At 37.6% G+C, this 24,560-nt stretch overlaps 1 protein-coding gene across 2 annotated transcripts in view; it reads right to left on the bottom strand.

Annotated features, from left to right (window-relative positions):
* MYBPC2 (myosin binding protein C2) overlaps positions 1 to 24,560 on the bottom strand; it is a 74,536-nt gene that overhangs the window by 28,840 nt on the left and 21,136 nt on the right. For both annotated transcript variants that reach the window (XM_039360177.1, XM_039360179.1), the window contains exons 2-16: positions 20,642 to 20,704; positions 17,266 to 17,295; positions 15,633 to 15,710; positions 14,180 to 14,328; positions 12,458 to 12,575; positions 11,439 to 11,487; positions 11,042 to 11,101; positions 10,159 to 10,370; positions 9,839 to 9,971; positions 8,396 to 8,520; positions 8,152 to 8,257; positions 7,440 to 7,606; positions 6,524 to 6,689; positions 1,834 to 1,940; positions 936 to 965 (exon numbers count right to left, since the gene is read on the bottom strand). In XM_039360177.1, coding sequence (XP_039216111.1) covers positions 936 to 965; positions 1,834 to 1,940; positions 6,524 to 6,689; positions 7,440 to 7,606; positions 8,152 to 8,257; positions 8,396 to 8,520; positions 9,839 to 9,971; positions 10,159 to 10,370; positions 11,042 to 11,101; positions 11,439 to 11,487; positions 12,458 to 12,575; positions 14,180 to 14,328; positions 15,633 to 15,710; positions 17,266 to 17,295; positions 20,642 to 20,704 — 1,593 coding nt within the window. The remainder of the gene's footprint in view (positions 1 to 935; positions 966 to 1,833; positions 1,941 to 6,523; positions 6,690 to 7,439; positions 7,607 to 8,151; positions 8,258 to 8,395; positions 8,521 to 9,838; positions 9,972 to 10,158; positions 10,371 to 11,041; positions 11,102 to 11,438; positions 11,488 to 12,457; positions 12,576 to 14,179; positions 14,329 to 15,632; positions 15,711 to 17,265; positions 17,296 to 20,641; positions 20,705 to 24,560) is intronic.

Raw genomic sequence — 24,560 nt, 5'->3', positions numbered from 1 at the left:
ACCCATCCAAGCTGATTGCTGTCTCTCCATTTTGTAGCATTAAAAGTCAAAGTATGCAAGTGGCCTTCAATTTAAAACCATTTGTTTAATGCAGGGGTCTTCAAACCTGGCCCTTTTATGACTTGTGGACTTCAATTCCCAGAATTCCTCAGCCAGCCATGCTGGCTGAAAAATTCTGCGAGTTGAAGTCCTCAAGTCATAAAAGGGCCAGGTTTGAAAACCCCTGGTTTAGGGGCTATTCAAAGTTATGATGGCACTGAAAAAGAAAACTTATGACCAGTCCTCACACTTATGACTGTTGGCAGCGTCCCCAGGGACTTGTGATCAAAAATCAGGTGCTTGGCAACCAGAATGTATTTATGACGGTTGCAGGATCCTGAGATCATGTGACCATTTGCAACTTTTCCAGATGGCTTCTGACAAGCAAATGCAATAGGCAACCGTGTGATTTGCTTAACAACCATGTCAAAAAGGTCATAAAATCAGTCACTATTATGATTAGAAGTCAAGGACTACCTGTAAGTGTTTGGGATATGATGAAATACTTTATTCTGAGTGCCCTGAAGCTTCCACCATTTATCTTCATGAGATCATGTTTGCCCTTGGATTTTTTTATTTTCTAAATTAAAATGCCCCAGATATTGTAACCTATCCAAATATGGGAGATGCCTTAATCCCCTGAACAGCCTGACTCGCCTCCAGCTGTTTAAGTGAAATACTTGGGCTCAGCAAAAACTTTAGGCTAGCAGCCTTCAGCATACAGCCACTGAGCACCATTGCTCTGCATCTGATATCTCTGCAGGGAGATGAAAGGGAAAGACCTCTTCACTTTACTCATTCAAAGTTTTCACAAGCCTGAATTTTGCTGTCTTGGAAAAAAATCTGAGGTTCCTTTCCTAGCCAACATTCTGCCAAGATTGAAAGAATCCACCCACCTTGCTTAGGAACATATTCAATCTTGATCTCTAGAAAGGGAAAGAGAAAGAAGAAAAACCAGTAGTGAAACCTCTGGGCAATACTTTGAGGTTATAAACCTATACTGTTACTTTCTGTGCCACTATAGAATTAGGGCATGGTGTCATCCCCCAAAACACTGTGAAATAAGAGCATCATAAACGTCCTTACAAACTGAAGTCAATCAAATCCAAAAGATTACATCAATGAGCAGTGTGGCTTCTGCAGTTAATGTAAAAGTTTTGCAATTGAAGCATTCATCTAAACACATGCATGCACAAGGCACCCAAACTGATGATCCATAGGACCCTGAACCCTTTTTTTAAAGCTCCTGAAGTCCCCACCCCATCTCCCAAAAATTCATAGCAATGGGTATATGTTTCCTTTTTTAAAATTGAAAAATGAAGCAAATACTGTAACTTAAAAGTTAAAAGGGAAAAAATCCTAGAAAAATTAACTCCATATATTTGAGTGACTTCACAATTTCACTGTCACTGGTCCTTGCTACAACAATGGCAACACAATTAATTGTGGCCCTTGTGTGCAATTCCAATTCAGTTTGGCAAACTGAGCGGCAATCCTTGCAATTCGAACATGAGAAACAAACAAACATATATTTGTATAGAGGAACTTTTCCAAGAGTCTCATGTAATGCACTCATGCACCACATTGGCTAGATGGGTGGTTATAGAAGTAATTTAGAAAAAAACAAACTCGTGTTTTTGTATGTTTCCATATGAATACCATAAATACATGATATTCAGCCACTCAGCCACTCTTTTGCACATGGACTATAACTATGATAATCATGAATATCTCAAGGGCTTTGCACTTAGTGGAGAATCTTCAGCCTCCCACAAAGTCCCTCCTTGCACTGACCCAAGAAGTTGAGTTTAGCAGAAAGTGAAAGAGCATATCCATCAGGGATAAAGGTGTAATCTCCCTCATCTTCAGGTCTCACATCATCAATGACCAGCTTGTGGACTCTGCAGAATAAAATTGAAATAATGAACAAAGAATCAGAATCAGTGGACCATCATCAGCTGATTCACAGGGTTGGGATTCTAATTAAAGATCACCCTCACAGATGGTCCAGCACCTTGATTTTTCCTCACCATTAAACAAATCATTTGATGTCTATTTCTTATCAAATGAACAAACTGGCTATTCAGAGGTGAATAGCATACATTGCATCAAACTGTTGTTCTTCCTGCAGTATTTAAAGCCTAGGCACCAAAGCAAAGCAAACAAAGCTGGAATAACCAGAATGATGTTTTGTGACACCTCAGTTCATTGAGTGTAATGTATTTAGCACTGAAAAGTATAAGAAAGTGGTGAATCAGTGTGCATCAATATGTATGCACATGTCTGCATTAAAAATAAATAAATCAGGAAGCAACCCTTGAAATAAATATTGGGTTTGCCTTTATTGTTTATTTCCTTCAGAAATTATAGTTGCTGTTAGTGAGATGGAGACATATAAATTTAATTAATAAATAAACAAAAAGGAAATAACGAAGTACATTGGATAGAGAGATGGTATTCTACCCAAGCCTGTATGGTGAGATTTATGCCCAAGCAAAGAACTAAAGCTGAATTTCATAAGCTCAAGACAAGAGTTTAATCTGTAATATCAAAACAGATTCAGATGAACTACCAAAATGGCAGGCACAAATGGAGTCATAACAAATGGCAAAAATAAGTAGTTCACCTACATTTTGGATGCTACGTGCCTTTTTTATGGCAGGTTACTTGCAGAAACATCTTCTCCCTGTTACATCTGCCTATCCCAACCTGTCAGGAAGGTAGAGTAGCCTATCAGTTAAAGAATTTGAACTGGTAGGATCCAGGAAAATATCATTCTCTGCTGTCTCCCCCGTTCTGTGGAATATTTTTCCCAAGGGGTGAGGCGGGCCGTCAGACTCTTGGCCTTTCAGAAGTGTTTGAAGACCTAAGCTGTGCCAACTTGCTTGGGATATGCAGAAAGCATGCAAGCTTGGAGTTGGTTAGCACCTTTGAAGGCCTTCTGCCAACTTTTTAACTTCAATAATTTTATACTTACTTTAACTGCCTCCAATTGTACTATAATATTTGTATGGCTTTTATGTTTTAAATATGCCCCACCCAGAGTCCCTTTGTAAGGTGAGATGGGCAATCTCCAAATTTGATAAATAAATAAATAAATAAATAAATGGAAGATTAATATTGCATCATTGAAAAGATAAATGTATGGTCCCAGTTATTTAAAGGATTGAAAACTTGATTACGCTTGCCATCCATGCAATCCATGAACAGATTACCTATAGACTTTGTATGGACAAATATAATGATATAATAATAATAGTAAAGTTGGAAGGGACCTTGGAGGTCATCTAGTCCAACCCCCTGCTCGGGCAGGAAACCCTACACCATTTCGGACAAATGGCTGTCCAGTCTCTTCTTAAAAACTTCCAGTGTTGGAGCATTTACTGCTTCTGGAGGCAAGCTGTTCCACTGATTAATTGTTCTCACTGTCAGGAAGTTTCTCCTTAGTTCTAGGTTGCTTCTCTCCTTGATAGTTTCCACCCGTTGCTTCTTGTCCTGCCTTCAGGTGCTTTGGAAAATAGCTTAATTCCCTCTTCTTTATGGCAGCCCCTGAGATATTGGAATACTGCTATCATGTCCCCCCTTGTCCTTCTCTTCGTTAAACTAGACATACCCAATTCTAGCAACCGTTCCTTATATGTTTTAGCCTCCAGTCCCCTAATCATCTTTGTTGCTCTTCTCTGTACTCTTTCTAGAGTCTCAACATCTTTTTTACATCGTGGTGACCAAAACTGGATGCAGTATTCCAAGTGTGGCCTTACCAAGGCATTGAAGAGTGGTATTAATACTTCACGTGATCTTGATTCTATCCCTCTGTTAATGCAGCCTAGCACTGTGTTGGCCTTTTTGGCAGCTGCAGCACACTGCTGGCTCATATTTAACTGATTGTCTACTAGGACTCCGAGGTCCCTCTCACAGTTACTACTATTGAGCATGGTGCCACCTATGCTGTACTTGTGCATTTGGTTTTTCTTGCCTAAATGTAGAACCTTGCTTTTTTCACCATTGAATTTCATTTTGTTAGTTAGTGCCCAGTGTTCAAGTCTGTCCAGATCCTTCTGTACCTGAAGCCTGTCTTCTGGAGTGTTGGCTATTCCTGCCAGCTTGGTGTCATCTGCAAATTTGATGAGTTCCCCATCTATCCCTTCATCCAAATCGTTGATGAAGATGTTGAAGAGTACTGGGCCCAGAACAGAGCCCTGGGGCACCCCACTACACACTTCCCTCCATATAGATGCAGTTCCATTGAGGACCACTCGCTGAGTACGGCCGGTCAGCCAGCTACGGATCCATCTGGTGGTGGTTCTGTCTACCCCACATTTTTCTATCTTGTCAAGTAGTAGGTTGTGATCTACTTTATCAAATGCCTTACTGAAGTCCAAGTAAATTATGTCCACAGCATTCCTCTGATCCACTAATTTTGTCACTTGGTCAAAGAATGCAATAAGATTTGTCTGGCATGATCTATTTTTGACAAACCCATGTTGGCTTTTAGTAATGACTTTGTTTGCCTCTAGGTGTTCGTTGATTCGTTGTTTGATTATCTTTTCCAGGATCTTCCCAGGTATTGAGGTCAGGCTGATAGGTCTGTAATTTCCTGGATCCATTTTTTTTCCTTTTTTGAGGATGGGAACTACATCAGCTCTTTTCCAGTCCTCTGGTAGTTCCCCTGTGTTCCAGGATCTTTGAAAAATATAGTTCAGTGGCTCCGATATCACATCTGCCAGTTCCTTGAGAACTCTGGGGTGTAATCCATCTGGTCCTGGCGATTTGAACTCATCTAGGCTGGACAGGTGCTCACTAACCATTTTCTTGCCTATCTTAACTTGTGTTTCTGTTTTGTTTTTTATGGCACTATTTTTGATAGGTTGGTCTGTTTTTTCCCTTTGTGTAAAGACAGATGCAAAAAATGAGTTAAATAGTTCTGCTTTCTCCCTGTTGCTTGTCACCTTCTTGCCACTTCCACCCACTAATGGACCAATCATTTCCTTCACTTTTTTCTTGTTTTTTACATGTTGAAAGAAGCTTTTTTTGTTATTTTTGACTTTGGTCGCAAGCCTTAGTTCATTTTGAGCCTTGGCTTTCTTCACTTCATCTTTGCAGGCTCGGGCTATTTGCTGATATTCTGACTTAGTTATGTTCCCCTCTTTCCACTTTCTGTACTTGTCCTTTTTATCTTTCAATTTGTCAGAGAGTTCTTTATGCAGCCATGCTGGTTTCTTTTGAGAGCTGTTATTTTTCCTCTTTGTTGGTATTGTGCTAGACTGTGCTTTTATTATCTCATTTTTCAAAATTTCCCAAGCTTCTTGAGTTGTTTTCCCCTTGAGGATTCTCATCCATGGAATCCTTCCCAAGCCCTCTCTAAGTTTATTGAAATTAGCTCTCTTGAAGTCCAAGACTCTAGTTTGACTGTGTTCTATTGGTTGTGCTTCTATAATGTTGAATTCTAATATTGCATGATCACTTCCTCCCAGGGTTCCTATGGCTTCAACACCGTCTATCATTTCATCTCTGTTAGTGAGAATTAGATCCAAAATGGCTAATCCCCTAGTTCCCTTCTCTACTTTTTGGGAGACAAAGTTGTCTGCTAGGTTTGCCAGGAACCTGTTTGATCTTCCACTTGGTGCGGAGTTTGTCTCCCAGTTGATGTCAGGGTAGTTAAAGTCCCCCATTACTATTGTGGTGTGCTTCCTACATACCTTAGTTAGCTGACTAGCAAAAAGTTCATCTATTTCCTCTGTTTGGTTGGGTGGTCTGTAGTATACACCTATGGCAATGTCATTTCCCCCCCCCTTTTATATTGACCCAAATGCATTCAAGAGAGTTTTTATCATTGTTGTACTCTATTTCTGTGGAGATGTAGTTATTTCTTATATAGAGAGCAACTCCACCTCCTCTTTTATTTGGTCTGTTTCTTTTAAATAATTTAAATCCCTCTAGCTGTGTGTTCCATGTGTGAGTTTCATCCCACCATGTTTCCGTAATGGCAACAATATCGTATCTGCCCTCGTTAACCTGAATTTCTAGTTCACCCTGTTTGCTGTTCATACTCTGTGCATTGGTGTATAAACATTTGAGTCCTTTGTGGGTGGCCCTGTGTTTCCTTTCTACATAACCTGTGTGGTGCCTGAGTTCCCCTATTGTCTTACCACAATAGGGTAATAGAGTTCTATATAGAACTCATTTTACTTAACAAAATAGAGTATAAAACAATAGTAGTTATGTATGTATTAAAATAAATATAAAAGAATGCTAGTTATATAAGTGTATTAAAATAAATATATTGAATAAAATTTACTTTAGAAAAGGATATATAGAATTGTAACTGCTACTTGTTGTAACAATATATTGTACTTTGGGGGGGGTTCCCCTTTTATTTTCTTGAGAATACATGTATTTCCATCATAATTTCCTTTTTAAATTACTAGGTAATTAAAAAAAACCCCACTATGCCTATATACTATTGTTTTTTCCAAATGCTCACCTGCCCTTGTGAGACATTGTGATGCGTTTACTGGGGCGGATCTCAACTCCATTCTTGAACCATTTGCCAGTCACCTTCTCATCAGACACTTCACACTTGAAGACAGCTTGTTCGGTGGCCTTGACAGTCAGATCAGCAATACCTTGAATTACCTCTAGCGGTTTGTCTGGATGATAAGATTTGAACACATAATATAGACTTAGAGAAATGGCAAAACTTGTGGGAAAGAAATTATAAATTGACACTGTCAATCTCTTAGAAAGAAAATTTATATAAAATGTTTTATAGATGGCACTTGCCACCAGCAAAACTAGCAAAAGTGTTTAAAAATATGTCAGATAGATGCTGGAAATGTAATCACATTTCAGGTACTTATTACCACGTATGGTGGATATATGTTAAAGGAAAGAGATATTGGACAAAAATACATACTTGGCTAGAAAAGATGTTGGAAAAACATGTTAATTTTAAACCTGAACTTTTTTTAGTAGGTATAATGCCAGAAAAGCTTGACAAACAAAGTATATACTTGATTTTACATGTGATAACAGCGGCAAGAATCATATTCGTACAATATTGGAAAAATGAAGAAACATCATTAGAGGAAGAAATAATTTAAATAAATACTATGTGTGGAAATGAACAGACTTACTCTGATGTTGAAAGAAAAAGAAGGAACAGAATATTTTTAAACTTGGGACTTATTTTATCAATGGTTGAAGAAAAAAAATGGAATTCAATTTGTATTAGTGAATGATAAACTCAGACAACCAGTTTGCTGAATAAGTACTTTTGAGTTGTATTAAAAAATAAAAAAAAACTCAAAAAAGAAAGATTTGAACACATAAATTGCACTGTGAAAAAAATTATAAAATTATAAAATCCCTTTATAATCTTTCTATTGCCCTCTACAGACCTTCAACAGCAAGATCTGCCTCTGATTGGCCCCCGTTGGTTATAATCTGGTAGCGCCCAGCATCTTCTTTGTCAGCCTCATTGATGATGAGCATGTGCTTTTTGCCATCCTTTTTGATGCGGTACTTGAAGGTATCTTCACGAGTCAACTCCACACCATCCTTCAACCTGGAAATGAAGAGAGGGAAAAGGGGAAAAGATGGAGAAAGGACATGGCTGGAGAGACATGGCAATGTCTATGATGTAAATAAAATAAGAGGGAAGGCAAGGGCCTTACTTGCATCATAATGGGCAGAAATAAGGCTTTTCCAAAATATTAGCCATATTTTCAAGCAATCTGATTACGTTTCCTAAAGTTGTTGCTTTTATGATTCTACAATATATCTCCAGGCAATATTTCCTTTTTTAACTATGTATTATCTATAAATTTATCACTATTATTATGCTACAGAATTTTTGCTTACTAAATTTAAATCATAGAATTTTATAACATTTAAAAAGAACTGGCATTCTATTTTTTATTACATTATTATTTCTATTTTTTTTTCAGAATTAAAAGAAGAAAGATGAAAACAAATTGACATGAAACATATGCTGGTAAATTAAAGAGATAGCTCTGTAGCCAATACCAGGGACTGGGATTATTTAGAAGTCGGCTGATTGGCTAGAAGATAAAAGAGAAAAAAATAGGAAAAGTTGAACTGGTAACTTACCACATTACCTGAGCTCCTTCCTCAGATACCTCTACTTCCAAAACTACCTTCTCTCCCACATACACTTGTTGGTCATCCAGGCCACTCATGATCAGGACAGGTGGCTCTAGGTACATAAAGATAGAATGTACAATGGAGATATTGCTCATACAAGGCTACACTTTTCAATTTTATTCTGAAAGTCATCACCACCTTTGTCATGTTCCCCAGTTGTATTACATTTGCATACATCCTCCATCCTCACCTTTTACAAAGACCTCTGTGAAGCTCTTCTCATCTCCAGCCACACATTCGTAGGCTGCATCATCCGCCAGTGTTGTCTTGGTGATTGTCATGATACGTTTCTTACCCACATTCTCAAAGATGTACCTATCCACAAGAAAGAAAAAAACACATGCTCCTGCATGAAGAGACCTGTTTCCCTAGACTCGGAAACAGAACTGGTTAAAGATTGTATGATTAAATGGGCTCAGAATATACAGGAACCGATTTCATTGGACTTATGGGAGACAATTTGGACTAGAAATGTTAAATTTACACAAGCTCAAAATTTGAGAGAAAATTTTTATAAAATGTTTTATAGATGGCATTTAGATCCTAAAAAATTATCTTGTATGTATCCTAATATACAGCCCAAATGTTGGAGATGTGGTAATAATGATGCGACATATTTTCATATTTGGTGGAATTGTAAAAAAGTAAAGGCTTTTTGGATTATGATTTGGTGGAACATTCAAAAGATTTTTAGAAGGAAGATAAAGTTTACTCCTCAACTATTTTTACTGGGTATTTTCGTTGATTTAAATGAAAAAGAAACTATCTTGATGTTGAATTTAGTAACTGCAGCAAGGTTATTAGTAGGTTCATATTGGAAGAAAGATTCTTTGCCTACTTTAGAAGAATGGACATTTAAAGTATCTAGTTTTGCAGAAATGGCAAAAATTTCTGCTTATTTAAAGGATCATACACAAGAAAGATATATCACTATATGGAGAAGATGGATAGATTATATTCAGAAAAAGTATGGAATTAAAAAGTTTCACTTATTTTATGAATGAATATTATAACAAATATTATAGAGAATTGTCTTATAGGTTATGGAGTTAAAGGTTAATTATGATATTTTCTTTTTTCTTTTCTTTTTTCTTTTTTTCTTTTCTTTTTTATTATTATAAATTTTGTTATTATTAACCCTGTATTCTGCTCTGGGAAGTGAGGGAGGGGGTTGGGGGTGGGAGGGAGGGTAAGAGGGGGGGTAAGTGTAGTATAGATAATGGTTGTTTATAGGAGTGGGCCCGGGTACTCCCCTTATGCTGCGTTCATGGGTTTGATAGGGATGGGAGGAGGGAAGGCGTAGAGAGGAAGTGGGGTATTGAGAGGAGAGGGGGAGGGGAAAAGAGTAGAGGGGAGGAGAGAAAGAGGAGGGAAGTAGGGAATGTTTTAAGAAAGGGTGGACGCAGCCTGGGGGGAGTGGGCGGGTCACACCAATGGTTATGAATTTATCTTATTTTAAAATTGTATTGTATTTTTATAATCTTTAAATGGAAAAAAATAAAAATTTTCAATATTAAAAAAGAGAGAGAGAGAGAGACCTGTTTCTCCTGTTTCCCAATATATTTTCCTACTTCCTACCCACTAGAAAAATAAACAGGCATCCTGGCTTTACCACCTCATTGCTCAGACTTACTTGCCACTGGGCTTGATCAGCTGCCCATTTTTTAGCCATTTGATAGGTAAGTCAGGGTCACTCAACTCCACCCACATCTTGATCTTGTGGCCTTTATCAACTTGATAGGCTGGGTCCAGTTTCTTAATGAAGGCTACAAAAGAGATTGAGAACAGACATCCCTTTTGTGCTCTTGGACTAAAGGAGGTGAAAAGCTAAGAGAAGGCTAATGAGGCAATATCATCTATACGTGATGCCAAAATGCTAATATATGCCACATAACTACCGGCATTAAACAGAAGTTATATCTCAGTCTCCACCAGCTTAGTCCCTTCTGGTACCTGCACTTTTCTTGATCTCCACTTTGGCTTTCTTGAGCCTTTTCAACATGCCACGTAGATCAGTGATGCCATACTCAAAGGCAATACGCTCATACTCGCTTTTCTTGGTCACACCCTTAAGCAGTTCCCAGATCTCTGGTGGAATCCCCATATCATCGTCGTCATCTTTCTTCTTCTTCTTTTTCTTCTCTTCTTCTTGCACTTGCACTTCTCTACAAAGAGGGATAGAGGAAGAGGAAGCTTTTGAATCTATTCTCTAGATAGAACAACAGTCCTCAACCTTTGCCACTTGGCGGCCTGACTGGGGAGGGAGAAGGGAACCGGGCCGCACAAGTTGAGCTGCATGTGCATGCATGTGTGAGCCAACCTGCTGCTCATGTGAATTGAGCTGTGTGCGTGTGTGCACTGGCCCGTAGCCTAGTTGCGAATAAGCCATGGCCAGGTAGTGGGCCAGAGCCTGGTGGTTGGAGACCCCCTGATTTAGAACAGCCAATTCTTGTCCTATACTGTATTGCATTATAGGAAACTCCCAAATTTCTCCAAAAGAAAGCTTGTCCTATATTTGACTGTCAAGGAGCCAAAAAGAAATTACACAAAACCCGTCTCCCCTCATCTGGCTTTGTTATCATGTCCTCAGGAAATCCAAGAAAAATTATTTGAGAAAAAAAATGCAGGTGAAGACAATATAGTATATGCCTAAATAGGCATTCTTCAGCCTAGTACTGGCTGGGAAATTCTGAGAGTTGAAATTTACTCATCTTAAAATTACCAAAGTTGAGAAATATTGTCCTAGACTGATTGTCTCTGATGAGTATCTATTTTCAGGCAAAGAGAAGATTAGTGTTACAGCTCCCTTCACTCCTAATATCTTCACTTATTGTACCTTTTCTTAAGCAAGCCAGTGAAATCCAGCTCTCCAGCAGCATCACTTTTGGCGTCTCCACTGCAAGGAAAAGAATAGGGAACTTCTCATTCAAAGCAACATGCACTGTAATTTTTAATATTTTGCGTCCTCTCATCTTCTGATTTTTACAATATTTTGTCTGAAGAAGAGTTCTGGAGATGGCTAAACTTGCACATTCTTTTGTCTCATTGTGGTTTGATTTTGGAATTGTTTTCATGATCCAGTATACTGAGCCAGCATTTCCTTGCCTGCCACCATCACCTCCATATTTGGAGTCAGGACTACAGAAGCCGTAGTCCAACAGAACCAGAATGATTAAATGAAGGTGGGCTTTCCAAATAAGGGATTCATCTGTGCTGAAACCATGTGTACTTACGAACGTTTGAATGTTTCTAAAATATTTCCAGCTTCTTCTGTTCTTGGTGCTGGAGGAGAAAATAACAGTGCTTTAATGCTTTTATATTTATACTTTTATTCTAGTGCAAGCTGCAGTGTCTCTGGATAGTGAGACAGGCAGCATATGAATTTAATAAATAAGTAAATAAAAATAAACAAAGATTTAAAGAAATAAGAAGTTTACAAAGATAGGAGTGGGAAAACAACATGGAAATTAGGAAGGAAAAAAGTGTCCTCTAAAGCAAAAACACCTTTTTGCTCAGAATAACTCTGCATACTAATCCTAGCTAAGGATTAATAACCAAACAAATAAATATAAGTAAAGGAATGATAAAACATCCTGAAGATTAAAATTCCAGACAAGGATGTCAGCCACAAAAAATTGCCAATATTAATATTAATCTGGCAAATTAATCTTGACCAGTATGAAAAACTATTTGGTGGGATACAGATGCCAAAGGATGACATTACGTGTCAAGATATTTAGGCTGAATTTGTACAACATGGGTCTTGGCTAAAGTTAAGTTTGGTAGTCTATGTTCAGTGAATATCTATGGAGATTTTTGGTCATCTATGTCATGGTCATCCGAAAGGTGCTTTCTTTCAAATCTTCATAGACATTTAGCTTTGCACTTTGGGATGAACACCCTTAAATGCTGCAGGAGTGACCCGAAGGCATAGATAAACCTCCAAGTGGCCTCAGTGACTCTCAGAAAGAGGCTAACAAGCACATGAATCCTTCTATTCTCCACCAGTCAGAACTGAATAAATTTCTTGAATGAGAAGTGAAGCATCTTCTAGCAAAACAAGAAAGTCTAGATGCCTTTTGAAAAAAAACACCTGTGAATCAGTGACTTTTGGATAAGCCACTTACTGACTTAAAAGGTAAAATGAACAATGTCATTTATCTCTGTAAGCAAAGAATATTATGCAAACATTTGAGGGTTGTTTTTTTAATTTAGGTCTAGAGATAAGCAAACAGTGTGAACATTATGGTACCTTCCACATCAATATTGAAGACACAGCTGTCAAAAAAGTCCTTGGCTGTCACCTCAAAGCGATAATCACCTCGGTCTCCAATTACTACTTTCTCAATTTTCAGTTCATTGGAGTAAATCTTTGAGAATAAACAAAACATTAAGCACAAAGTTTATTGGTAGCTATTTTTATTGCCACTATATCTCTGACATATAATGGTTCTGAACTAGGAACAAGCATCTCTATATTCCATTGGTGTTAACGGGAGTTTTAAGAGATTCAATAGGATAGGAAAAATGTAATTCCAAGAGAAAGACAATAGCAGCAGAAAATGAACTACCGGAACTGCGATGCACTGTGTAATCAATTCTCCAACCAAAGTCCCACAAGTAGCTTTGTTTGTTTGTTTGTTTAATAATTCAGAGATTTAATAGATAGTAAAATAGTTTGGCGGGGGGGAGAGATTTGCAACAGACACACAAGGATTAAGCACACCTACATTATTGATATCTTACCCCAATTTTTTTTCCTTCACTGTGCTAGTTCCTGTTAATTTGGCAAATATTTGAGATTAGACATTTGCCAAAATTGGTCTGTTATTACTCTCAGTGTCTTTAAGCAGTTAAATCTCAAAATCAGCTTAAATTAGCTTAAAATGTCTTGTTTAGATTGAAATAGGACATTTTCAGATGTGTTTAGATTTCTACACCAATTTTAAAAATCTTAAACTGAAGATATTCCCAAGTGCTTAAGAACTGTTTCTGTAGAGCTGTCTGATTACTCTTTAATTCAACTTATACACAGAGAATTCTGTTGTGTGAATACCTTCATAATGCCACAAGTGTCATCCACCAAATTTCTCCAACAGTCACCCAGCAGTATTATGTATGACAAGTTTCTCCTACCTGATGGTCCCTCCCTTCTCATGGCTTGTTCTTAAAAGCAGCAGAGTAGACTTTTTCTATTCCACTTAAAGTCATTGGAAAACATGCAAGCAAATGCAGTTTGGTTAGAATAAAAGAAACATGGGGATATTCCCAGGGGAAGCTGATTGTTGAAAAAGTTCTACAAATTCTCCAAAATGTACTACCTGTGATTTTTGACTTATGACCGCAACTGGAATCGGAATTTCCATTGCTAAGCCAGATAGTTGTTAAGTGGATCGTGCCCAATTTTACCATCTTTTTTTCCCAAAGTTGTTAAGTGAATCACTGCAATTGTTAAATGAGTCATACAGTCCTGTGAATCTGGCTTCCCCTATTGACTTTGCTTGTCAGAAACTGGCTGGGAAGGTCACAAATATAACTGTAGGACGCTGCTGCAACCATTGTAAATACCTGCAATTTCCAAGCATGCAACTTTTGATTACGTATCTCTAGGGATGCTGTGATGACAGTAATTAAGTGTTATGACCAGTTGTAAGTTCCGTTTTTCAGCAGCTTTGTAGCACTTAATAGTCAGTAAATAAATGGTTGTTAAGACATGGATTTAATCTTAAAAAACATTAAGCTGAAAATTTAGAGAGTGATGGGTTTGGGAAAGCACACATATTTACAAGCCAAATCAGGCTTAGCTGGGAATTGTGCTTTGGCAGAATTCTTAGCTGCTATTGCAAAACATATTTCACAGTATCCTTTTGAAATAAGCTATGGTAGTTAGAGTAAAGTACTTTTAAGAGCTCAATAGATTTTAAGAGAACAGATATCAGTATCTCTTATAGCCTCCTTTTCTACAGGGGCTCACATTTTTATCCTTGTCAAAGTCCTCTTTGAACTGGAACCGTAGCCCGCTCTTAACGCCCAACTCCAGCCACTTCCCCTTGAACCACTTGACGGAAGGTTTGCAGGGGAGCTGAGCCCCATCCAACTGTATTTGGATAGACACATCACCGCCTATAGAAAGGAGACATCAAAGTCAGAACACCTGTTTCCCTATCTAAACAAGCACTTTGTTATCCTATTCATCTAAATCAAGAGAATTAAACTTCTATAGGGTGTTTTAAGGCAAAGAGAATGTCTATAAAGATGGGCTCTCTTTGAAACCCTATAGCAATGAAGCTATTGGTATTCTAAATGTGCTGGACTACAGTTCCCAGCATTCTTAGACTACACAACTATTAGTTGTGGTGGCTGGGGATGGTGATGTTTCAATCAACCTTGCTGAAGGGTGATAGCTTCAAGGAGATGCTCTAGTTGATTCTGACCTAGAGAAACCAACAGTCACTTTATACCAATTGAAAGAAAGCCACTTTTCCCTCTCAGAGAAGATTCTTGGAAGTGTCCTGACTATTGCTGATATGCAAAATGACCAATTATAACACTGATCAATAGCTTAAGGCATGTGATAGAAGTCTATCTGTAATTAGGCAGGTAGTTGCTTTAATCTGGCAAGATTAAAGATGAAGAACAACAAATTAAACTACTCATATGTAACACCATATGTTGTTCTTGGTTCTTGGGCCCTGTCAAGGCAGGACACACCAAACCCTAGACGCAGTGGTAGGCAACCTGGCTCAGGAATTCTGGGAGTTGAAGTCCACAAGTCATAAAAGAGCCAAGGTTGCCTACCCCTGCCCTAGAGTTATTACACTAAACTAGCAAGAATTAGAAAAAAGCTTCTAGGTTCTCTTCCTGCTTAAAACCAAGCAACATTTGGCTCCGTAACATCCTATCAGTTATAATCAGACATAGAGAGAGAGAAAGGATGAATGAAATTTTTTTAAAAGACTACAGGAGTAGTGGTCTAATAAGAGAGAGCTACCTTTTCCTCCTATCCTTTGAAATGACCTTAGCGATTTCTTTTGAAACTGTTTTGATTTCAACTGAACAGTGGAACTGTAAATTTTCAGACTAATGTCTGATTTAATTTGGTTTTCCCTCTTCTTCATCTTTACTATTTAGGTCGTGTCTCCTAAATTGCAAATGTCTTTTTTATTGATCTGTGACAATGTTTAGACAGGAAGGGAGGGAGGGAGGGAGGGAGGGAGGGAGGAAGGAAGGAAGGAAGGAAGGAAGGAAGGAAGGAAGGAAGGAAGGAAGGAAGGAAGGAAGGAAAGAAAGAAGGAAGGAAGGAAGGATATCTAAGTAAAGCATGATGCACAACAAAATGATGAGAAGAAATTTTTTAAAAAGTTTGTGTAAATTTCAATAGAATTTAGAATATGCATGGACTTTCTGCCTTTCTACTTTGCATTTACCGCAATTTATTAGCACATTTTCCGGCTTCTTGATGAAGATTCCTTCTGACCGTGTAGAGGGATCCCCTTTGTCTTCCCCTGGGGGGGGGGGAAAGATAGATTGATTAATGAAGGACAAAAAGTGCTAGGGTGATTGGAAGTTCTAGGATATAGTAAAGCAGGAGAAACTCTTATTATTGCACTTACGTTCTAAGGAGGAAGGACACATTATAGGGCACAAGGCCGAAATTTCAAGAGCATGACTTAAGACAGCAATCTATAAAAAGTATTCCATATCCTACTTATAGTTAATATGATTTTGTCTCCAAAAGATTAAATGTCAAAATTAGGAGTGGATGAGGGACCCAAGTTTATTGTAGATAAAATTTGATAAAAATAGAGCTAACCCCAGAATGCTAAGCATCAGTGATTCTATGGACTTCCATATAGTTTTAATTATGGTATCTTTCTGGATCAACTCAGGGCATAGAAAGTAGGAGGGATGATTTTGCGGTGGATCTTCTCTTTTCTCCAGGTGATAGCAAAGGAAAGGTTTACAAGATTCATCAAGAATTCAGTCTCTCCCCATTTATATTTGACATCTGTATGGACCTGCTGGATGAAGTCATCCATCAATATGAACTATATATCCCCTCATCCAAATCGTTGATGAAGATGTTGAAGAGCACTGAGCCCAGAACAGAGCCCTGGGGCATCCCACTACACACTTCCCTCCATGTAAATGCAGTTCCATTGAAGACCACACACTGAGTATGGCTGGTAGAAACAGCATTGTCCATAGCTAATAGTAGGTAGGACAAGAAGCTTAGAAGAGACCTTCACTAATTTCTCAGGCTATATAGGAGATAAGGGGAATTGTACTGTTAGACTTGCCGGATTGGTATCAACCTTGCAGAGTAAACTAGGTGGGAATCACGACCAGATGAGTTAATTCCAATTTATTGTAAAGCTACACTGACAGTCTTGTATGTCTAAAAATAAAATTCTCCCCACATCTATCCAGAAACTAAGGAGCCTTCCAAACCTCTTGCCCCACCTGTTCTCCAGCTATTGGCAATGCTGTCTCTTCTCTGACCATTCCCTTGACAATGTCTATTGAAGATAGCTTGAAGATTTCCAAATGCCTGTGTACTTAGTTATCTTCCAGTTGGATTATTGTAATAGATTCTATGTGGGGCTCCCCTTGCAATTTGTCCAGAATGCATTTTTTAAAATTTGTGTGGGCATTTTTGGAACTTCACAATGTGCCCATATTACACTATTTCTATGTGAGCTGCCAATATCTTCCAATGAGCTTCTGGGTGTAATGTAATTCTCAATGTTTGTTGTTACCCATAAAGTCCTGCATGGTTCATATCTAGATTACAGTACGTGTAGGACTGCCTAATGTCCAATAGTTTCTGCTTGGACAGAGTGACTAAGAAATGACAGTTTGGGCATGCTCCAGCTCTCTCTATTAAGCAGAGTCATCATATTTTCTCTGTCCCAGCACCTGCTCTGGGGAACTACACCCAGAATTCTGGATAGTCCCTCTTTTGGCTGTTTGCAAAGCATTGGATATTTGAGCCAGGATGCTAAGAGAGCCCTGCTAGCTGATTTCTTTTGCTATTTTTTTAGGATGAAATATTTTTACCTCCTGGAGCCTGCTTTTCCGGAGCTTCAGCTAGAGAAAATAAAAAAAGGGGGGGGAGATTAGATGTTTAATTACAACCAAGGAGTAATGTGTTATTTTCCACATGGTCCTAAGTACAAGTAGTTCTTGACTTACAACTGCTCATTTAACAATGATTCAAAGTTATAATAGCCTTGGAAAAAGTGGCTTCCATCTTGTCCTCAAAGCTTTGACCATCACACTACTCCTGCTACTCATCACTACTCATATGGCTGCAATTTAGGCTCTGAGGGTCACATTTACCATATCCTGTGGTCTCATCATCACAATCACCTTTTCAACAAGCTTCTGACAATTGGGGAATCCTGATTTGCTTAACAACCATGTGATTCACTTAATGACCACAGTGATTTGCTTAATGACTGCAATAAAAATTATTGTAAAATTGAGTCCTGTCACATGATGACTTGCTGCAAGAACTAGAATTGCATTGCTCAGTGACTGAATTGTGGTTGTAAGTTGAGGACTAACTATATACATTCTTGTTGCAACACAGCTTTTCTCAGGCTTGTAAATATCTCATATTTTTCGATATTTAAATTTTACCCACATTCTTAAAACATACAGGATAGCCTTATAAAAAAATCAGTGAAACCTTGTCATAACAAAGCAACAGGAGGACCTTATGTGTGAATGGAAGAGAATGCCTATAACAAAGAAATGTTTGGCAAAGACAGGACTTTAAGTGCAACTTTTCTTGACTAAGTTTGAATGTGGCAACTAAGTGATTTCTTGCTGAATGAGTAATGTTTGAACTTAGGAGCTTATATATTCATCCCCATTCTTTGTTCCTCTGCTATCGCTGCAAAAAATGGATCAGTTAAAAAATACTGCCCAGTCAGTTGAAACAACCAATTTCCCAAACCATGCCACAGCTACTTATAGTATCATCTGCAGAAGAAATAATGTATGGTTCAATACAACACCTTAGTGTTCTGCTGTGCTATATGATTAGTGTAAAGCCTAAGCAAAAGCTTTCAAGGGATGTGGTGTTATTTTTTTTTCTGCTAGAATCTAGAATTCATAAATCCAACTTGAACATGCTTGCAACCCCTGGGGGTGCGAGACAATATTCCAGAGGATGCGAAAACTTGGGTTTTCAAAATTATAGTGTATGTGCATAATTCGTTGCCATTATTTCAAACTTTTGTAAGGGGTGTGAGAATGTATCAGAAGTGTTCTAGGGATGCGGGGTATAGAAAAGGTTGGGAGCCGCTGGCTAAGAGGATAACAAGGAATTGAAACTTGTGGCAGCTTAGTTCACCTTGAAAAACTGAAGTTCAAAACTTCTTTCTATGTTTGGATGTTTTAAACATACATGCTGTATGCAGAGTGTGATTTTTGGCTTTTATGTTTTATTAGGCAGAAATGTCCTTTTCAATTAGATACCAATGCCATGCTGAATCCCACAAAGGAAAGATATCAAAGGCAGTAAAGGACTCATTTTTTTTTCCAGGACCAATAAAGATATCATCTTACTTGTTTGTCATTCCTCTAATTAAAATGGTCTCTCAGGGATCAGCAGACTAAGAGTTGGGAGCCAGTTTTTCTAGGTCAACATGCCAGCATGTGGAACACTAATGCAGAGGTCGGCAAGTAGCAGGTCTCTGCTTAAATTTTAGATTAAAAGGTATGCAAAATCTTTCCCCTGCTCCTTCAACTCTGAGAATGCAGGGCCAAATAAAATTGAAACTTAGTTTATTTTTTATTTATTTATTTTTCACACTTCTCAACTGCTCATCTTCCTCAGAGAGAGGTGCTAAGTGGTGTATAATTTAATAAATAAAATTAAGCATTAAAAACAGAGTAATTTAAGATTATTTTATATCTATCTATCTATCTATCTATCTATCTATATATATATATATATATATATATATATATATATATATATATATATATATATATTTGTTTTCTGAGGTTTTCGCGGGTATTTGTATGTAGGTCTTTGGTTGTTCGGGTTTTCTCCCACGTAAAATTGGAAGTGTCTTGGCGACGTTTCGAATCCCTCTGCAACTCAGACTAACCTGAGCACAACCAAACAGAACACTCCCCCAGCCAATCAGAGCACAGCCAACCCCCCAGCCAATCAGAGCACAGCCAACCCCCCAGCCAATCAGAGCACAGCCACGCCCCTAACCAATCAGAACACACCTCCACCCAATCAGAACACAGCCAAGCTCCCACCCAATCAGTTCATACCCCCACTGGCAGTTAAAAGGAAGAAACAGCTAAGACCACACATTGCTGCTCGAGGCACGAAGCTGAAAGCACCAGCCTGAAGATGACGAATGGGACTTCGTCGAAACGTCGCCAAGACACTTCCAATTTTACGTGGGAGAAAACCCGAACAACCAAAGACCTACATATATATATATATATATATATATATATATATATATATATATATATATATATATCAACTAATATATTCCAAATAACAAAAAAATAATAATTAATTCATGCTGCCTTTCCAAGGCCTTTTTACTGAATGGACATATAGTAACTTATATGTTATTTCAAGGGAATCAAATGTGTGTTCAAATCAAAGTAGACATTTTTCTGTATTTCTGTGTTATAACTGACATGCAAGAAGCCAGAAAGAGAAGATTATTAAAAGTAGCATAATTAGTCCTAAACATCTTCTGGCTATGGTCCAGTTGTCCACTAAATTTCATGGCATCCAGAAAAGCTGTCCTCTCATCTTTCTCCACCCACCCAGACTCGGACTTAGACATTGTTTCTTATTAGAGAATGTTTTATTCAGTAGAAAAAGACAGAATAACAGTATAATGTATTTTGGTTGATAATGGTAAGAGCACCCTTTGATTCTGGCATCCATCCTGACTCTGCCTTCGATGGATTATTTTTAATTTTTTCTTCTCAACAAAACATAATCATACTATCAAGGTATTCTTGGGAAGAACAACTGCCCCAAACACCATTTGTAGAGGGGGCATCAAAGGACAGTGCAATATTTGCAATGACCAAATGGATTAAATTCTTTTTATTCAGTTAACAAATAATTTCAACATCTTTGACTTTGGGGCTCCTCCACAAATAGAGGTTTATTGGGATACTGACTTCAAAGGGTGATGGGGAAAACATTCTCAGATGAATATTCTGCTCTTGGCCTTTCAAGAGTCTTGAAAAGGCTTTGCATACCATTTTATTTCCATTCCCTTGATGAAGCTATTCATAATCACCAGGGAACAAAAAGGCAAACAGTATGTTCTCTGCAGCTCTTCATTTTTCCAATCTAAAAAAAATATGAGCAATTGGCTTTCTGCTAGCTACTGTATGCATGAGCAGGTCAAAATATGGCTCATAGTCTTACTTTTTGGCACTTCTTTCTTCGCATCCTTTGGCTCTTCTTTCTTCACTTCTTTCTTCTTTGCTGCTGTAGAGGAATGAAAAGACAACAGATCAGGGAAAATGTTCGTAACAAGACAACCCATGTCCTCCAAGGACATGCAACTATGTCAAGATACTAGGTGGCCTTCAGAGGTTACTCTGTTCCTTTGATCATATCCAAAATTGGGGGGGCAAATATCTATTTTGAGTGGCATTATTTCTTCTACCCTCCCCTTGGCAGTTTAACACTTTGATCAGTAAAATATTTGAAGTCCTGTAAGCAAAGGGAAGATGGGGCATGACTTGGGGAGAAGAAACAGAACTTTCCCTAGCAGCTTTGTAAGCCACATGAACCACCTTTAAAGGCCAGATTCATGCCTTACACAGAGCATGTAGCTGCCAGTTGTCAACAGCTGTATATAGCCTGATAAAGTGGAACATTATGGCATGATGGTCATTGTTCTGGATTCCTATTGAACTCTACCCTCTTAATTTTTGTTATTTATTATTGTATTAATTAACATTTTGTGACCACTGCACGCACTCATTCTTGGGTAAGCTATACTTAGGAATTACCCTTTCTTCTTTTTTTTAATAATTCTGCAAATCTAATGTAAAGAGTTGCTCTAAGCATACTAATGCATGATTCTCCTCTGTAATGATGCTATTTTGGCTATATAAGTAACAATAGCATCTGAAGACTGGAAATAACAAGAAATGTATTATCAGAGGATGTTCATAAAAATATTATTTTGAGGAGAAAGCTGAAGGAATAATATTGTAGGAAGAAATCTCACTCATTAAGAGAAGGTTTGGAGAAAATAAGGTAAGCTAAACCTGTGGAAAATCTGCCATCCTGTGTTTTCAATAGACCTGAAATCACACACTTGCTTTGTGAGCTCTTCACATCTATCTTCATTTATCTTGATGAAGTTATTTCAAACTGTCTTTAAAACAGGGCTGAATGAAGTACAGTCTTCCAACTCTATTGTCTTTACATTAACATTTTTAATATAACAGAAAGACAAAAAATATTCAATGCATCAGCAGTAATATTATTAACCATAATAATTAACTAAGAATGAAAACAACTGTAAACCTATGTTCATTCACTTAGTTAAAATAATAAATGTTATATTCTGTAGTTTATTTTTGTGAATTTATATCCCCAAAAGGTAGATATTTCTCTGGGAGCTTGGGGAGGGGGATTATATAGAGATCTCCCTGCATTTTATGCCAATATCAACCATGTGGAGTTGAAAGAGAGAGAAAGGTTGGCCCGAGGTCCTTTGGTGTGTCTTTCAAGGGCTGAAAGAAGATGTAATGTTGGATCTTTCTGGTCCTATTCCAACACTATAATCATTACTTTAATATTAACATTTAATCAAATTCTGCTTTTCTTGATACCCAATAACTTTTTAGAATGCTACTCTGGATCAAATAGTCTTTGGGGGGGGAAATTGGATTTATCTGAATGTTTTAAAAGGTGGACAAGCACAATGGAAGGCAATATTATTAATCATCTCCATTGGTAATGATGAAAATCTTAATGCAGCCCATCTGGTGTAACCAAGTGGACAAAAGTTGGATTAGAACAACAAAAATATCTATCACTCTGTGCATCCAAGTATACTCCATCTCTGTGATAGCCTTTATATTGCTAATCTAACCTTTAATTGGACAATACAAGGGCCCGTTCCCATTGCTGAGATGAAGTATTTTCCGTCCATCCTTGAGCCAGTAGAAAAGTATATTTTATTTTTATTTATTGGATTTTTTTTATCTTGCCTTTATATCATTATGATATTAGCTGTTCCCACTGTTGATCCCTATCCTGCCTCTAATGCTTTAACTGCATTAACTGTAACTGCAATGATCTGGGTTTTTTCCGCTGCAAGGAGAACATTTTTTATGTTCTAAAAGGAAAATATTTTTATGTTCTTTGAGGGTATCCATGGACAATGTTGGTATTAGACTGAAATAATTCCTTAAATATTAGCTAAAGACCACTTAAGAGTTTTTTCACTCATGGCCTGGGGACCACATGAAGGCTATGTTATGGGAATGTAGTTTTTAAAAAAAGTTATCCAGGCTTGTTTGTGCCATGATTAGCTGTAAATGGAGAAAGACTCAAAGACAAATGTGAATTCAGAAAGGCAAGAACTTTAGAACAGCACAAACATTTTAGCTGCCAATAATAGTACAACATACTGAGTAAAGCATGTTTAGATGAATTCAACAATTAAATTTAACAGCATGCTTACTACAGTTGCCTTTTATTCTTTTATCTCAGCTGGCATTTGATTAATCCTTTCTAAGGGAAATATGCTTTTCTTTCTTTCACCCATAGGAATTGCTTTTGGGTATATCAATTCTTTATTTCTGATTCTTTGATGTCTAAAATTAAAGCATATAATGTTATAATTTTGAATCGTTCTCCTCTGAAGCTTATTGCATTAACTGAAGAAAAAGTACAAATACTCTTTAAGTGGTTTCTTTGCTGCAAAGATCTGTCAAGCAAATGGAACAGAAAATGGCAGGTACTTTTCTAAAAAGAGATTTTCACTTACTGTTGTCTTTAGCATAGGACACTACCATGAGAACCCATCGGAAAGTGTCAAAAAATTCAAGCTAGTGATTGTGACTATGCAAACAAGCCACAACCTCTTTTTTTACACTCATCAAGTAATGTATTTAAAAACAGACCAGGCCTTTAATTGTACTGTTAAACCTATCACCTTGCCTTTTTTTTGACCTTGGATATTGCTAAACTATTTATTCAAGAATATTTACTTATTTATTTAGCTCCCAACTTACCATAGGGTAACATAGGTGGCTTACAGTTACATCTAAGCTAAAACATAAAAAGTTAAAATCCAACATTAAAACTAAAGACACATGAGGAGAGCAGAGGCGGTGTGGAGGGAGGTGGGATCTGTTATTACCTGTTATCAACCACCTCCATTATGCTGTTCCCCCACAAAGGCCCCAGACCGATTGGCAAAGCCATGTCTTTAGGCCCTTACGAAAAGATAGGAGGGTTGGGGGGCCAAACTCACATCTGGGGGCAAGAGGTGTTCCAGAGGGCAGGAGCAACGGCAGAAAAGGCCCTCCTCCTGGACCCCTCCAGGTGGAATAATTGGGCTAAGCCGGCACAAGTAGTGCAGACCAATCCCAATGGAGTGAGATGACCCCTGAAGTATCATGCTATTTAATCACTTCTTTTAAAAAAAGAAAAATTGGTTAAACCAGTGGTTCTCAACTTGTAGTCTATGGACCCATGAGCAACTGCGATGTCATGACAGGGGGTCTGTGAAGGCTTGAAGAAATGTTATGATTTAAATCTTGAGTTAAGTCTTGGGGATCCATGGCCACAAAAGGAATTTAAAAAGGTTCTGTGGTGAAGAAAAGACTGAGAACCACTGGGCTAAATTTATGTTTTTAAAGGACAAAATAAACTAATTTTTATTGTTTTATTCATCCCAGTTATCTCTGGAAGGACATAAATCTAACCACAACCTTAACAAGTTCTTTATTTCCAAGACATAAATTTACTACCTTGAACAAAGCAATGATATAAGGAAAAGGGAGCGAAATCTTGCAAGTTATTTTTATAGACTTGAAAGAAAATCCTTGAACAATGAAATATTGTACCACCTGTTATAGCATCATTAATCAATTTTTGTTTAAAATCTATTCTGAATTGTAACATATTTGCTTTTGATAAATTCCTTTACACAGAAATGTGGTTTGCTACATTTATCAGAGGTTCAAGCTACTAATTTTATTTCACCTCTTTTGCTTAAAAAAAATATTACTGCAATCAGATCTATCAAACTGAAAAAGATCCTGCTTCTGATAGTTTTCCAGTTGAGTGATGTAAAAAGTATGTTGGGTTTTGG

This window comes from Crotalus tigris, unplaced genomic scaffold (assembly GCF_016545835.1).
Source record: "Crotalus tigris isolate CLP2741 ecotype Arizona unplaced genomic scaffold, ASM1654583v1 scf7180000019161.1078591, whole genome shotgun sequence".
Classification (NCBI taxonomy): domain Eukaryota; kingdom Metazoa; phylum Chordata; class Lepidosauria; order Squamata; family Viperidae; genus Crotalus; species Crotalus tigris.
This window is presented reverse-complemented; position numbering and strand designations above follow the sequence as displayed.